General features: G+C 46.5%; 1 protein-coding gene across 1 annotated transcript in view; it reads left to right on the top strand.

Annotated features, from left to right (window-relative positions):
• The window catches only part of LOC135829653 (uncharacterized), a 28596-nt gene extending 13968 nt beyond the window's left edge, over positions 1-14628 (top strand). The window contains exons 9-17 of the mRNA XM_065342046.1: positions 1011-1410; positions 2317-2487; positions 2897-2986; positions 6842-6907; positions 7245-7344; positions 10039-10595; positions 11533-11617; positions 12277-12362; positions 13580-14628. Of these exons, the coding sequence (XP_065198118.1) occupies positions 1011-1410; positions 2317-2487; positions 2897-2986; positions 6842-6907; positions 7245-7344; positions 10039-10595; positions 11533-11617; positions 12277-12362; positions 13580-14395 (2371 nt within the window). The 3' untranslated portion in view covers positions 14396-14628. The remainder of the gene's footprint in view (positions 1-1010; positions 1411-2316; positions 2488-2896; positions 2987-6841; positions 6908-7244; positions 7345-10038; positions 10596-11532; positions 11618-12276; positions 12363-13579) is intronic.
• The last annotated feature ends 1662 nt before the right edge of the window (positions 14629-16290 follow it).

The raw sequence follows: 16290 nt of genomic DNA, 5'->3' as shown, positions 1-16290 counted from the left end.
CAGGCTATCACCAGACCAGGTCCGGCTGGTCAGGCTATCACCAGACCAAGTTGTTGGTCACCGATGTATGTTTACTGCAGCGGAGGGCGTGCGTGCCAGTTCTAGGTCCCAATGTGCGTCCCAGTTCTAGGTCCCAATGTGCGTCCCAGTTTTAGGTCCCAATGTGCGTCCCAGTTTTAGTTCCCAATCTGCGTCCCAGTTCTAGGTCCCAATCTGCGTCCCAGTTCTAGGTCCCAATGTGCGTCCCAGTTCTAGGTCCCAATGTGCGTCCCAGTTTTAGGTCCCAATGTGCGTCCCAGTTTTAGGTCCCAATGTGCGTCCCAGTTTTAGGTCCCAATGTGCGTCCCAGTTCTAGGTCCCAATGTGCGTCCCAGTTCTAGGTCCCAATGTGCATCCCAGGTTCATCATACACAAAGTATGACAGACTATGGTATGTCCGGACCTCAGCGTTCATGGGCTGCTCAGTATGCGATTGATTATCTGGAAGTATCTAAGAAGCTCCCCTCATACACTTCACTCTAGTGTCTCTTCCTTTTAATCTGTTCTCCTTGCCAGGTGAGGCCTACTGCGATAGCTGCATAAATGTTGCTACAGGAATATGTAGATGAAACAAACAGATATGATGCACAGAGCTAGAGGTAATCCTCCTAGGATTTCGAAATTTGACATGGGGAAATAGTCAGTCCTGTGGCCAACTTGGGGCTGCACCACCCCTTAGGAGCTGGCTCCGGGCCTGGACCTGTGGACAACTGCTCCGGTGGTCCTGCATTGAAGCTGAACCACATTCGATGTACCGAGCTGTGAAGCACAGCTCAGTAGTTCACATGGTCAATGATGGCTCCAGACTCTATTCCTGACAAAACTACCAAGGAAAGAAAGTTAAAAATTCAAATATCAATAAGCGTTCTGGAATGTTCCTTCATGAGACTCTGCCATCCATTGAACTCTCACTTCATTTGAAACAATCTCATCCTCGTTGCATTACTGCTTTTCTGTTCTTGTTTATGCAGTGGTTTCAATGTCACACGAGCTTGTATCTGCAGATACACACCGCCTGCCAAGCAAGAAAATGTCATCTCGGAGAAGGAGGTAATCACTCTCCCTGATCCGTTCGCCGAATCGCCTAAACCGCCGACGCCGTCAAGTGAACAAGAAGGCAACACTCCGTCAGATCCCCTGCGCCCATCCAAAGATGACAAGCCATCAACGCCCAACACTGGCGATTCTCCATCTCCACGCGCCGACTCCGTTAACCGATCAGGGTCTGAGAAGAGCCTAGGGACCAAGCGAGTACGAGTGCGTCGTAACTACGCAGGTGCTCATGAGAAACTGGCCGACGTTCTTGCCAATCTGGAAGCTTCCATGGAGCATGTGTTTGCTCTGAATCCGGGAGTGCGCAAGATTGACGTTGTAAGTATATTAGGGGTGAAAGTTGGCACTGAGATCCCGAGTTCGAGTACTCTGATTTTCTCCGATCGAATATTCGAGTATTCGAGTATTTTTCATCTCCTAAAAATTGCACACCAAGGGCATTAAAATAACATGATACAACCCTGATTGAACTGAGTAGCAGTCATTTTTCTCGGGTGTATTGGTTGGTGGGTCATTTGGGCTCTCTCTACTCGTGAACAAATGTTCACCACACAGCCTGCACATCACCATCTGCCTACTGCTGCCCTGAAACTGCAGATTTCTGTAGTAAATGCATGTACCATGTATGAACGAGTACTCTGATTTATTCCGAGTACGATTATTTTTGAAAAACCGAGCGAGTACTTGAGTACTCGGTATAATTGTTTCACCCCTAAAGTATATACATGTGCTGTGGAGACAAACTTGTTAGAAGCTGAGTGGGTCAGTAGGAAAGAGCAAGAAAATCTGCTCACAAGAACAGCGGTCAAGAAAAGAGGCTGAGTTTACATTTGGTTCCTTTACTAGTCATGTAGCAACTAATAGAAACAAAGCGAAATAGTGTAAAGGACAGGCGGTAAAGGATAGAACGTCAGTACCGTTGGTCAATGTAGTGCAATGTTATTGTATGACCTGGTTGTCGAGTAACTGGTGGTGTTAGTGGACATTATAGCGTATCTTCTAGTTCTTCGGTCCTTTTTCTTTCCTTTAAATTAGTCCTTGGCTCTCCATCCGTGTGTGTTTGCGAATGGCATATGTGTGTGTGTGTGCGTGTGTGTGCGTGTGTGTGCGTGTTTGTGCGTGTTTCCGTGTGTGTTTGCATGTGTGTGTGTGTGTGTGTGTGTTTGTGCGTGTGTGCGTGTGTGTGTGCGTATGCGTGTGAGTTTGCGCACACGTTGGCTACAGAGATTTGAGTACGTGAAGAGGGAGAGCAATCGTCTCATTGACCTGAAACCGCTGCACGGTGGACGGATGCGGAACGGTTACTTTGTCTTTCCAAACGTTTTCATTCAACCGCATGATACGATAAATGAAGACTTTGGTGATAATTACATCGAACAGTTGTTGGAGGAGCAGGTAAGAGTCAGGTAGAGAAGTGGTGGGGTGTACAGTAGAACCTGATTTAAGTGACCACCCCACGGTGCAAAAAGAAGCGGTCGTTAAAGCATAACCCGGTCTTTAGAACCAGGTTCCACATTTTCTGTGTAGAACTGTCGGGCATGGAAAACGGGTGTTAGGTGGTCGCTAAACCCAGAGATCGCTTACACCAGGTTTTACTGTAGTTGAAAGAGACCAGTTTGCCTTTCTGAATAAACTCTTAGAGCAGATGAATGCAGTATTCCGCTGAAAGCACCAGCTCTATAACCCTGTGTCTTGTTCTGTTATGCTACAGGTTCACGACGTGTGTTTAAGCAGTTGACCTGATAGAACTGATCAAACCCAGTGGCTTTATTTACTTGTTTTTGCACTGCCGGTGTTTCCACAGGAGAGGGAGGAGCGCATGACATCGGCCTTTACATCATCTGACATCGCTCCACTAGTCATGCACAGTGATGAACCCAACACAGCTACCAAGGTACTGAAATTCAGCTAGCTACTATGACTGTTTATTCCTACTTCGTTTATCCGAACAATTCTCAAAGGATGCCAGTGGAAACCTGAGGCCGAGGGCGCAGGCCAAGGCGCGTAGCGCCGAGGCCTGCGCCCGCGGCCGTACTACAGTTTCCAACTCTTCTTGTTCTTGTTTCCAACTCAAGTTCTTGTTGTCGTGAGTGGAGATGAACAGATCAAAAGCCAGTAGGTCTACTTCCTCCGTTAACAAAAACTTCGTGATGGATTTTGATGGATATGAAAACCCTTAGAACAGGTCAAGAACAGTTTGTATCGACTGCAAATCACTGGATGAAGGTGATTCAGCCTATGTACAGAGTCTTTACAAGAGAACTGTTGGCGGAATGAGCAGAGAGTTCAGTTTGCGTCACTTTTGCTCGACTCACTTTTGACCTGCGTCGCTGTCGTCATCTGCTGCAAGCCAGTCGTCATCTCTCTCGAGTCGTTGTTCAGCTCGTTTCAGCCTTGCCTCGGCTTCTTTGATCACACTCCGCTGACCTTGATGTCGCCGTCGTTCAAGTAAGTTGGCTTTCAAGCTGCGTGATCCACCGCGATGGCGATTACTCGTTTCCACCAGGGAATCGTGAAAAATATTTTACGACTCCCTGGTTTCATCTTCGCTCTCCAGAACTCCGCGAAACGAGGAGTAAAGGCACAGCCAAACTGATTCCATTTTCAATAATGGATACCCCTGCCAGCACTGAACGGCAGCGACTAGCAAGTCCTCAGGTATAATAAGGTGATCATGTGTGTACAAAACTTGTATTGGTAATAACTTTGGCATACATTAATATTTTTCAACCAAATTTCCTGTGGTGATACATTGGGTTAGTTGTCATCGATTTCCAATATCAAATTTAAATTATGAGCTGAATGACGTCATCAGTGCTACTTTTTATGTTCAGATTTCAACCCGAAACGCGGAGAAAACGAAAAATAGTAAGGCCACAAATCCTGGTGAACTGGATAGCCTTTGGGCCCTAGATAAAGGATATTGGTGGATATTGTACATAGATAACAACATTTCGCTGGAAACCAGTATCGACTTGTTTCACCATACGCACTGTACACATTTAGTATACGAAGCTGTCGTACCTCGGGGTCTGTTCAGACTCACCACCGCGATGAACGGGTGTTTAGTATCGATATCCAGCACATTCCCGCTTGCTGGGATGTACAGCTAGCCAATGCAACAGCTCTCATTCGCCAAAGACATTCCCCACGCTCCGCGTTTATGGATGAAGCTGTCATTGCCGTTTCAAAATAGCCGACATTGTCTCTTACACATAAAATGACTGCGCTGTACATGTAGTGCATCACACCAGCAATCTGCTGTAGATCTACAGACAGTGCATGCAGCGAGCGGAGCATGCGCACTTGAGTAGGGTACTCGACTCACACGCACGATCTCTGGTCACAACTGCGTGGACTCGGCTACTAAAACATTTTGTGGAAGCAAACAAGCCTTCTTTATGATCCTGGTCATTTTTCTCAATCGACTCTGCGCTTCCAGCTAGATGTGTCCGTGGGGTATTGCCCAACTAGAACTGTAGTCCTCACATGCCCCAGGTCGCGAGGAGCTAATCACTTTTGTCAGCAGAACTCCTGCATTTATTCCGTCCGATGTCATCTCCGCTGCGAGTGGGGAGCTTCATGCCCACGATAAAAGAGAACGTCATGATATTATATTTTGAATCCTTCATCAGAGAAAGCTATTCGAGCTCAAAACGACACAAGACAATGGCCATGATAAAGATACTCGTACAGATCGCGATGTGACTGGCCTCCAAAAGTGCTGCAAGAGACTTGAAGTATTTTTCAAAACAAGATGTGAAAAAAAGGTGAGCGCTCGAGTGCGGCGAACACGGCCAAACGCCATGTTTTCCTTGGTAACATGACGTCAGCCACATTATCACCATGGCGAGTTGCAGCGCTGATCTTGAAGTACAGCGGCACCAGAAAAGTGTCCTTATTCTACCTGAGTCCAGTCGACTTTCTTTAGCCACGAGACTTGCATCGGACTGCAGACTTCTGAAAGAATGCATGGTCATCAGCATTCGAATCTGGGCTTTGCGCAGGTTGAACAAGAACTCGAGTTTTCTCAAGGTTTGGAGACTCCACTGTAGCCAATACTTGAATCCATACATCCTGTACACACACCTTGTACACACTCTCTCTAACGGTCTCTAGGCTACACTGCAATTGATATACATTAGATGAAATTTTCGGGCAAGGCCCATCATCAGGACCATTCCTGATGATGGGCCTTGCCCGAAAATTTGATCTAATGTATATCAATTGCAGTGTAGCCTAGAGACCGTTAGAGAGAGTGTGTACAAGGTGTGTGTACAGGATGTATGGATTCAAGAGCTCGAGTTGAGAATTATTTTCATTGAGCCGTGCGATCGGAGCAGCTCCTTGCTCACTCGCTCATTGTGTGGGCTCGCTGCTCCGTTTTATCGCTCTCTATCACTCTCCAACTTACTCAGTGCTAAAGTGGTAGAGAGGCCAAGCAGCGCAATATCCCTTCGGAGAAGTGGTATTTCAGTTTCGCTCGCCATGACTGTCATCACCTATGTTTCCACAGCGCAACCATCGATTCCGCTCGGCTTGTTGTGAAAGGTCTCTTTCCTTGCATCGTACCTCTTTCATGGAATGCCAGGGAAGGCCAAGAAAGTGATTGCCACTCATTTCACGGCAGTTTGTGCCCAAATCAGCCCCTCAAAAATCCATCACGAAGTTTTTGTTAACGGAGGAAGTAATTTGAAAGCATGTGTTACGTAAACCAGTAATTTTAGTTCTGATGGACAAAATAGCCTGTCATCTGCACACCGTGATGCCAATATACTCATGTAGTGTGCCTATTTCAATGTGCTTGCAAGCAGGCCAAGTCTACATGCATACAGGTCCTCTATCTTGACGGGTCTAGTTAGTACAGTTTGTGAATCATAGTCCACCAGCTCGGAGAGTTTCTTAAAGGGGCAATCAGGCTTCATTTTCGACGCCGAGTTTTCGATGGCAAGACGAAGGTAGGTGAAAGAGAAGACCCCTCGATCAAAAACGAGTCTCCAGAAGCGATCGAGTCGAGCGGGAAGACGACTTTTGAATTTCGCCGAGCGAGCGCTGATGATGTAATGAGGGATTAGCTTGCCAGTTGAAATCTGCGCACATACTTTTTGGCCAATTTTCAATCAAAGAGGAGGTTGTTTTCTATGTTCTCCCAATGTCGTGAACGATCCCGTCTTCTACACCCTTCCAGGTATCCTGAGGGTACTCCAGACGAGAATATATCTCCAGCAAAGCGTTGTTGATCCGCTAAATTCGTCTCGAGACATATTCACCCAGTGCTGATAAATGTAGAATGTTGAACCTGTGATAATTGTCGACGATGGAGAGAGAGGCTGATAGCCGCTGTCGCAGGGAGAGTGAAGCTGCTGGAAGTAACAACGGAGAGCCCGTTAGCATCACATGAGCATACAGGTCCTCTAGCTTGACGAGTCTAGTTAGTGCAGTTGAGAATCACAGTCGAGCAGCACGGAGGGTTTCTTTCAAGCATACCTGGAGTGTCAAGAGTTCCAACCCACTCAACGGACTACAGCCTGGGGGAATGTGTCTGTGAAAGAAGCTGCGGCGAATGTGTATACATCCTTAAAAAAATTGAATCAAAGCACCATCTAGATCAGCGGTGGCAGGAGTCTAGCGCCTCTATGATGCAGCGGCCTTTATCCGTAGCTATTTCTATTGTGTAGTATCTTGTCTGGTCTCTTTTTGATCTAGTGGTCTTAAACCGTAGGTATTTCTATTCTGTTCTATCCACCAGGTATCTGCACCGCAAGTGTGTACACGGCCTGGAATACAATTTGATCCCTTTGCCTACTTTAGATCGGTAAGGACGTGGGAGAGGTTTTGTGATGTGTATGCTAGCGTGTACCTGCTGTGTGAGGAAGTCTGACCTTGCACTCTTGTGCAGTTCATCATCATTGCACGTGTCGATCACTTTCTGGGTTCTACTGTTGTGCCAGCAACATTGCTCATGGTAGTTGGACTCGTGATGGCTATGAAGTCCCGTCATGCACGATCAATATAAGTGTGTGTGTGTGTGTGTGTTTGTGTTTGCGTGTGTGTATGCATGTGTGTGTTTGCGTGTCTGTGTGTGTGTGCACGTGTGTATGTCTGCTTGTCTGCTTGCATGTACGCACATAATGTGTATGTGGTTCCTGCAGCGCTTTTTACCAAGCCTGCCCGGAACGGCTCTCAGACTAGGAGAGTACGGGCCAGCAATCACTGCCACTACCACCAATGCTAAACCTGCTCGAAGGAAAGGTAAAGTTACCTTGAAGTAGTACAATGTACAGTAACAGTAGAACTCAGTTAGTATGTTGCATTTGTTTGTGACATGGGAAGCTTGGCTCGGCATTGTGAATCAATGTACTAACTTGTCATGCTAAAAAAATATCTGCGCTTACTTGAATATCCTTTTGGTAAATAACATTCTGTACTTAATATTATATTCCTCATGCCTAGGCTCATGGTGGAATCTAGGTAGTTTTTCCCTGCAATAACAGAATGAAGAAGGTGTGTATGTCATGTGTTTCTCGTTTTCTCTAACTCTTTTGCCGACAGATGCGTTAGCCCCATGGGTGATCTCACCCATGGGGTACATGCGAGGTGTTATTATTATTATTATTATTATTGAAAGAGGGAAGGTGAGACAATAGCAGTGAAGTGAGAGCTAAGTGCAACGGTGGGTGAAAAACTAATAATTATAACGCTAAAACTGTGTAGTGAGACAAACAATCATGCTGTGCACCTACGAAAACAATTTTAACGCAACTACATGTTTCTTCTGCTTACAAAGATCAGGCTTATGCAAACGAATACAAACAGCCTCAAGTACTTTCAACTGACTAGCATACCGTGCACGACAAAGAACAGAAAAACTAAAATCATCATACACCTGCAGACACTTAGGGTGAGACAACAAGTGAAGAAAAACGGCAGACTTCTTACGATCACAATCACCATCTGATTCCTCGTCTCCAACAACCGCAATCTCGTCCTCCGTTTCATCTCCCAACTCGTCCTCAGTGTCGTCCTCCGTGTCATTCTCCTCATCAACACTGATCGGTCCCAGGCTCGTTTGACGTTGTTTAACCTCTGTTCGTTGACTCCTCCTTTGATCTTGATGGCAACTTGTTACCATTGTTGTTGTTGTTGTTGTTGTTGTTGTTGTTAAATCTTGTGTTCCCAGTGTCCTCGCCGGTGCTTGATCTCCAGTACTGTAATAATTCATTGAATAATTAGCCGTTGATCGTCTAGGTCTTTGAATGTTGATTGTGTTACTTTCTTTGTTGAATTCCGTTCCCTTCAGCCTTCTTTCTCGTTGTTCACAATCAGTGCTTGCCTCATCCATATATGCACGTGCCACCGACACCACAGACTCAGCCCCAGCACCGCCGATGATAGATGTAGGTGGCGGTTCTGGGGGAGGCAACGGCAAAGACGGCGATGAGGGCATTACCTCATCACAGCGTCCACTTTGGTCTTGAGCTGAATGTTGTTGTGGTGTGTTATCTTGTGTTGTTATGGTGCATTGTGTTGTGGTGACAATATGCCCATTACCCGACTCCAAGGCTCTCGATACGGGTAATTGAGGCACTATTGCCGATGACGGAAATTGTGCTAACGATGGCTGTGGCCGAGGGTTCTTCAGTGGCCTGCCGCGTTTTGGTCGCAGTGCCCGTTGTGAACAACGAGAAAGAAGGCTGAAGGGAACGGAATTCAACAAAGAAAGTAACACAATCAACATTCAAAGACCTAGACGATCAACGGCTAATTATTCAATGAATTATTACAGTACTGGAGATCAAGCACCGGCGAGGACACTGGGAACACAAGATTTAACAACAACAACAACAACAACAACAACAACAACAACAACAATGGTAACAAGTTGCCATCAAGATCAAAGGAGGAGTCAACGAACAGAGGTTAAACAACGTCAAACGAGCCTGGGACCGATCAGTGTTGATGAGGAGAATGACACGGAGGACGACACTGAGGACGAGTTGGGAGATGAAACGGAGGACGAGATTGCGGTTGTTGGAGACGAGGAATCAGATGGTGATTGTGATCGTAAGAAGTCTGCCGTTTTTCTTCACTTGTTGTCTCACCCTAAGTGTCTGCAGGTGTATGATGATTTTAGTTTTTCTGTTCTTTGTCGTGCACGGTATGCTAGTCAGTTGAAAGTACTTGAGGCTGTTTGTATTCGTTTGCATAAGCCTGATCTTTGTAAGCAGAAGAAACATGTAGTTGCGTTAAAATTGTTTTCGTAGGTGCACAGCATGATTGTTTGTCTCACTACACAGTTTTAGCGTTATAATTATTAGTTTTTCACCCACCGTTGCACTTAGCTCTCACTTCACTGCTATTGTCTCACCTTCCCTCTTTCTATTTTGGCACTGTATTTTGTTCTCGTAACACATCATTGAATTATTATTATTATTTGTTTGTGACAAGGCAATAGTGGAACATGGAAAAATACCCCCCCCCCCCTCACCCAAGCAAAAATTTGTGTTGGCTAGGTCCAAGAGTCACAAGAGTATGCAACTGTGATTTCTCTTCTATGGGCCAGATGAGTGGCGCGCTGCCTTCATTACAGTCATGGAGCTGCGGTCCGCGCACTGCGCAAAATCAAACACCACACTTGCCTTGTGGTTTGAAATGAACTTTCGTACGAAACTGGAGCTCACACGACATATTTAGAGATCGCTCGCGTACTGGAACGAATCGAGAACAAGCGAATGTGCTGGTGCAAGAAATTGTGGGTTGGAATGTGTGCTTTCAAAGAGTGATGGAGGCAAGTTAAGTAATGAAGTCAGCGCACCGCTCGGACCCATAACCACAGTTGCATACTCTTGTTTATGCACTCTTGCTAGAACCCCGCTGAGGAAGTATGTAAAACATCGTAAACTGACATTGCTGGACTTGTACTTTGTGACCTTTGCCATGCACCAGCACCAGCCGCAGGAGGAGAAGCAGTGAAGAAAGCAAAGAGCCAAGCAAGAGAAGCGAAGAACATGCAGGCGGTGGAGTGGCCGAAGACACACGGACAATGGCTGGATCTACCACCAGCCGGGGACGCCGCAGATGACATGAACGCCGAGCAGCTAGCGGCTGTCGCGCTTCAGCAGCACTATTCCCACGGCAACAAGCACTGGCGACGCGATCGACTTGTCTACTACTCCAAGCCTGAAGTTGCGCCAAAGTTCAAGCGCTTGGACTTCATCCAAAGGCCAGTGCTAGTAGATGAGTTGCCGGTTGACTTGCCGCGTCCCATCTATCGTGCCATTCCTAAATACATGTATGAACAGCAGCAGCAGTGTGAGAATGTCAGCAGTGCACCACCGCTGGACTATACAGTGATAGCACCTACTAACACTGGTGCTCGGCCATTCTCTCCCATCATCACCCAGTGGAAGAACGGCCAACGTGTGACACACCTGCCTGAGCCTAAGTTTCCCGTGGCACCGCGAAGGTTACTGCGACCGGAGCACTGCACTTGCTTTCAGCCGGTGAGCGTTACCTCAGTTTGTCTGTGTGTGGCACTGATGTTCATTACACAGGGTGATTGATTTCGTACAGTGTTGAGTTGTTATTTATCTACTTTCTGCTAAAAAACATCTAGACACTAGTGAGGCACTGTTCTATGTGAACATACGTGTAGAAATATATAAAAACAATCAACAAAACAATCAACATGTTTTGTATAATTATGTATTATTGAGCAATATACGGGGCCCTGGAACCCCAGCATTGCTGCCGTATTGCCCTGAAACTCTGAAGAGTGGTGTGTTCCATTGGAGATAGCTGGCACAACCCAGGAAATCAATGGGTTGTTTGTTTTGGAGTGTTGTGGGCCCGCTTTACCATACAGTATGGTGATGACAGAGTATCAAAGATGGGATGACCCATTGTAAAGAACAGTGGTATTGACTGCAACCAAGCACTGGTTGGCAAGGCCTCAGTCTTGCCATCATGTATGACCTCATGTATGACGTCATAGTCATGGTCACAAGGTCAAGACTCTGCCAGCCAGCCTCAGGTTAAAGTTAGTATCTCTATTTCTTACCATGTGTTGTCGATGTTGTTATAGTAATCCTGCTGCCATTGTGAGAATAGTACTGGCCAGAGAAATCTAACCTCATGAATAAGGTAGCACCGTGTTCGAGAGCACAGGACAGTATGTGTAGTGCGACGGCTACATAGCACCCGGCGCTATTTATTCATAAGACTGGATTTCTCTCAATTAACCTGTACACTGTAGAGTATACTCGAAGTGAGTACACTATGTGTGTATACACTATGTGTGTGCTTCTGACATGGTTGATAAATATGGCGGTAAAGACACACCTGGCAATATGGCGGTAAACACACGCCTGCCCACATACGCTCTCTAAGCTGCAAAGTTCTGGCAGTTCAACTTCATTCGTACTTCTGACATGTTTCCAGAAAGAGGAAATAGGTTGGGAGCAACCTTGGAGCCACAAACACATGCCACCGAGTCGAATCGTTGACAGTATGTTCTGCACTGAAGGTAAGCTTCGTTATAGGTACTGTAACATGCCCATTATTCAAGTCACTAAGTCATCGCAACACCTCAGAACCAGAGGGTTTATGATGGGGAGTGTGCTCAGGAAAATGACGACCCATGGAGTATTAGAGTTGATCAGTCTGGGCGATCTAAGGAGCAGAGGGCTGTGCTGGGTTTTGTTTGCTGTCCTTCTCGAGTCGAGATAACAATTAAATATCAGCTCTTGCTGCTGCTACTGCTGCTGTGAATGCTGCTGCTGCTGCTCCTGCTACTGCTACTGCTGCTACTGCTGCTGCTGCTACTACTTCTGCTGTGGATGCACGTATAGGTTTATAACGGGTGTGCAGGTGTGGGTGTGTATGCACGCGCGTGTGATCAAAACCTTTCTTCCATGGCAAAACCATGTGTCTGTGTTTGCTTGTGTGTGTGTGTGTGTGTGTGTGTGTGCGTGCATGCATGCGTGTGTGTGTGTGTGTTTGTGTGCATGTGCGTGTGTGCCTGTGTGTCTGTGTGTTTGTGTCTATGTGTATGTGAGTAGCATTTGTGTGCGTATATGTATGTTCATGTGTTTCTTTAATTTTAATTTTTACAAAGACCACTTGAATGCCAAACCTGAAATGCAGCTAGGGTGTGATTGTGTTTGTGCGTGCTTTGCCTTGCAGGCGACTATGTGCTAGTTGTGGAAGATGTAACCCCGGGTGTTTTACCGTATGGACAATGTCTTCCGCCCTGTGTATTGCATATCAAAGTAAGTGTGCCGAGCAGAGGTGTTATCAGGTCATTGCAGCTTTCATGTCCTTACCTGCTTCTCCTTTTGGTCTTCTTGTTGTGCTAACGACTCTTGAAAGCTGGCCTCCTGACTTCAACAGTGCTGAGGCTCATCACACTTCCCTCTTTTACTATGAACGATGTGTTGTCCGGCACTTGATGCTACGCTGGACTGTGTAGCAGGAAATTATCGGACGGAATTTATTCTCGTACGATTTCGTACACGGCCTCTTTTGTACTGAAATTAATTCTGTACTAAAATTGAATTTTGTTCATGCGAAATTATGTACACTATACATTCATACTGCATGCGAACACGTGCATTTAGCATGCAGCACTGTACGAAAATTAAATCCGTACGAAAGGTCGAAATTTGGCTTTATCCCAAAAATATTCCCTTCCGAAAATGTCCTGCTATACAGCATTACTACTGGTGTGAATATTGAAATCCCGTGGACTGATCGTGGCCGGCACCCCCACTGCCTTAGCGCGTAAACAGAATGTAGGTAATGTATACACTGTAAAATATAGTAGCACTGCTCAAAGCTGCACGGCAAGCATCCGGTGGCCGCTTCACTGGTCAACAGGTTTCAATAGACCACAACACTGTGAGGAGTTTGGCGAATGCGACTCATTCATGAAGCCAGAGTGCACGCTCCAGCACCTACCGTAACATACTATGGTATGGTATGGTATACTATGAAAAAAAGGCTTCGGAGCAGACTCGCTCTCTTCCCATTCACTCTGCAAACTCGAGCTCATTTCTCAATCAATTTATGCAACGTTTCGGCAAAATTTCCTTCATCAGGTATGCATGGTATACTGTGGTATGGTATAGTATGGTATGGTATGGTTTACTTGGTATTGTTCGTTGAATTCTATGGTTCGTGATTCAGCTACAGCTAGCCACTGTGTATGTATTCCCAGACATGTGGTCACAGTGTAGTCTCATGCTACATGGTACGAACTTGTCCATGAGACCAGATCTCAATGGGCCGTAACACCAGCACATTACAGCTACACCGGGCCACCCCCTTCTTGGATTTAATGGCGTCAGAGCAAAGGGCTAGATGGTCAGTACTTGCATGATGCTCCTCGCTCACGACATGTGAAAGAAAGTTTCCTGAATGCCTTGAATGATCAGTAAAATCAGTTAGTCCTTGACTTGTTTCCTGTTGTTGATCACTGTGTTGTCAGGTAGAGCGTGACCGGTCGCAGGTGTTCATCCTTCAGTCTCCCGTACATGGTGGAGATGAGAAGCAAGGCAGTGAGGAGTCGACAGTCTTTGGTGAAAACACTTCACTGCTTAGGCCAGGAACTGGTGAGCAAACAGCCGCAGACATGACACAAAGCCATGGTGGTAATGCCTCTGTCCAACCACAGCCGAGCACAACTACTTCCGACTCTAAACTCAAAGAACAATCCAAGCAGAATGTGAAGCAACTCCCGAATGATATACCCGCCAGTGGCTCAGACCAACAAGCACGCGAGGAAAGTCGACACTCGGAACGACTGCTGGAAACCGGGTCTCCAAATGCAGACATGAACACAGAGACCTTTATGATGTCAATCTGTAAACCCCGCAGTATTATTGAACAATTTGTTCATGACCGAGCCACTGCCAACCCGCACGAGGACTACAACACGTTCAAGACGTTCAACTGGTCCCGGTATCCGGCAACCCGCTACCGGGAGGCGTGGGTCGAGTTTGTCAAGTTCCACTGTGTTTACTACTTCAACAAGCATGCGGGTAGCGAAGATGCAATGCTCAAAGATGCGTGGGTGCGCTTTCAACAGGAGTACTTTGCACGATTCGGCGCTGATGAGAGTGAGGACAAGAGTCGTGTGAAGGAAAAACGCCACTGCCCTACTCTGCGTGGCTGGCAGGGCAATGACAGTGTGTTGGCCGAATATCGCCGCTGCTGGCCACTGTGGTTCAACTCAGCGGAGGAGATGGAGACCTACGTTGCCATGGAGATGAACAAGCTAGAGCACCGTGCTAATCTAGGATGATCGGTCAGTGCGGCTATGTCATGTGATCGACAGTGTTATGTGACCAGGTATGTCATGTGATCGACGGTGTCATGTGATCGACAGTGTCATGTGATCGACAGTGTCATGTGGTCGACAGTGTCATGTGATCGACAGTGTCATGTGACCAGCTATGTCATGTGATGAATGCTGACCTTCATACGAGCTGTTTGAGTACTTTACCAGTCTTGGCTTAGATTGGCTATTTTCCACCATAGTTTGTGACTCTACTCTCTAGTATCAGGCTCAGTGCGTGACCCTAGTACTGTAGCATGAACAGTATTTAACCATAGCATCATGCACAGTGTATGACTCTAGTATCATGCACAGTATAAGCGCCCCCCCCCCCCCCCCCCCCCCCGCAGTTCAAGTACAGCATATGTACATCCACTGTCACAGAGCACGTGACACGAAGATCGAGTGACATTGTGTACGGTATGGGTCAAAATGGACAAATCCTGATTTTGAACAGAAGGCGCCTTGAAGCGCATTTTTCTGTGCTGTTCAAGGTCCAGCCAGTACTTGTTTAGAATGTCGTATTCTGCTACTGATGAATGCGGTGGGCACATGCGGACGTCCCTTCTCCAAGGCATGCAACAAAGCATGCTTCGGCAGTCATCACGATACGTTCACTCACTCCCGTTTACGTTTGCGTCTACGGTGCCAATTTCAATGGTCATGTCATCACACAAGCGCAGTTCTTGCCCCGTACCAGGGGCATACGCAGGGTTCTTCAGAGGAGGAGGGGGGTTAACAAAATTCCGCATGCCTATCACTGTGTATGTACAATAAAGGATCACGATATCGGCACTCTATGCGTATGCACGTGCAGGACGAGACAAGAATCTGGGGGCCGGGGGGGGGGGGGGGGGGGGGGGTCGCCCACACCCCTCAACCCCCCCCCACCCCCTGGGTACGCCCCTGCCGTACACCGCATGCCACATGCACAGAAACAATGTCGTTCATTTTGTTTTCCATGTGTTGCGGACATTGTGTTTTGCGCGGCTTGGATGTTACCGGTATTATGGATATAATTCTTAGGACCGAGCGTAGTAAAGCGCTTTCCTACGGGAAATCCCTCTGTATCAGTTGCCACGATTTTTTGCAATACAGCTGGATTGTGTCTATGCAGTACACAGCAGTGAGAACATACACATAGAGGTTTTTTGATGCAGAAGTGTTCAGTTAGCAGTTGGCCAGTCAGTAAAGTAGGGTTCACACGCCGTTGTTACCATCGCCCTGACAGTTTTGATCAAAACACATGAGTTCCGTTCATGTCATAATTATACAACCTTAAACCAAGTTGGCACGGTTATTGGCCATTCACTCGACGCCCAAAATTACTTTTATCGTATCGTTACCAAAGATATTTACTGGGATACGATAAACTTGGACACACGCGTGCAACTAATTTTTATCTTGGCCGAGGCCCTTTTGCTCGCGATTATCTTTGCACGCAAGCAAAAGTGTCGGTTGTTGAAAGTACTGCAAATGCACAAAGGAAAATTCAAAATTTAACATTAAATTTTCATTTTTAGGAGGTCACTATGGATACATTGACGGTTGCAACGTTTGCCCGGCACCGTGTGAACTGGATCACGGTTTGCCAGTTTTATCTTGGTCACACACGTGCAAGTGTTTGCACGTCGTGTTTGTTTGATTATTTACGGATTCTCCAGAGGTAAATGGATGCCTATCATGGAAGTCTCACCAAACCAATAAAATTATGAGAATAAAATTATGTATGGGGTGCAAAAAAACTCAAAATATGTGTGAATGGCCTATTAGTATTACCGGTATTGTGTAGGTGCTAGCGACAAGGCTGAGGTTGCCAGTCTTACTGGAAGCACCAGAAAAAAACCTTACCAGCGTCCATA

Source organism: Sycon ciliatum, chromosome 13 (assembly GCF_964019385.1).
Source record: "Sycon ciliatum chromosome 13, ocSycCili1.1, whole genome shotgun sequence".
Classification (NCBI taxonomy): domain Eukaryota; kingdom Metazoa; phylum Porifera; class Calcarea; order Leucosolenida; family Sycettidae; genus Sycon; species Sycon ciliatum.
The sequence above is the reverse complement of the archived record's forward strand: the minus strand, read 5'-3'. Positions and strand labels throughout refer to the sequence as shown.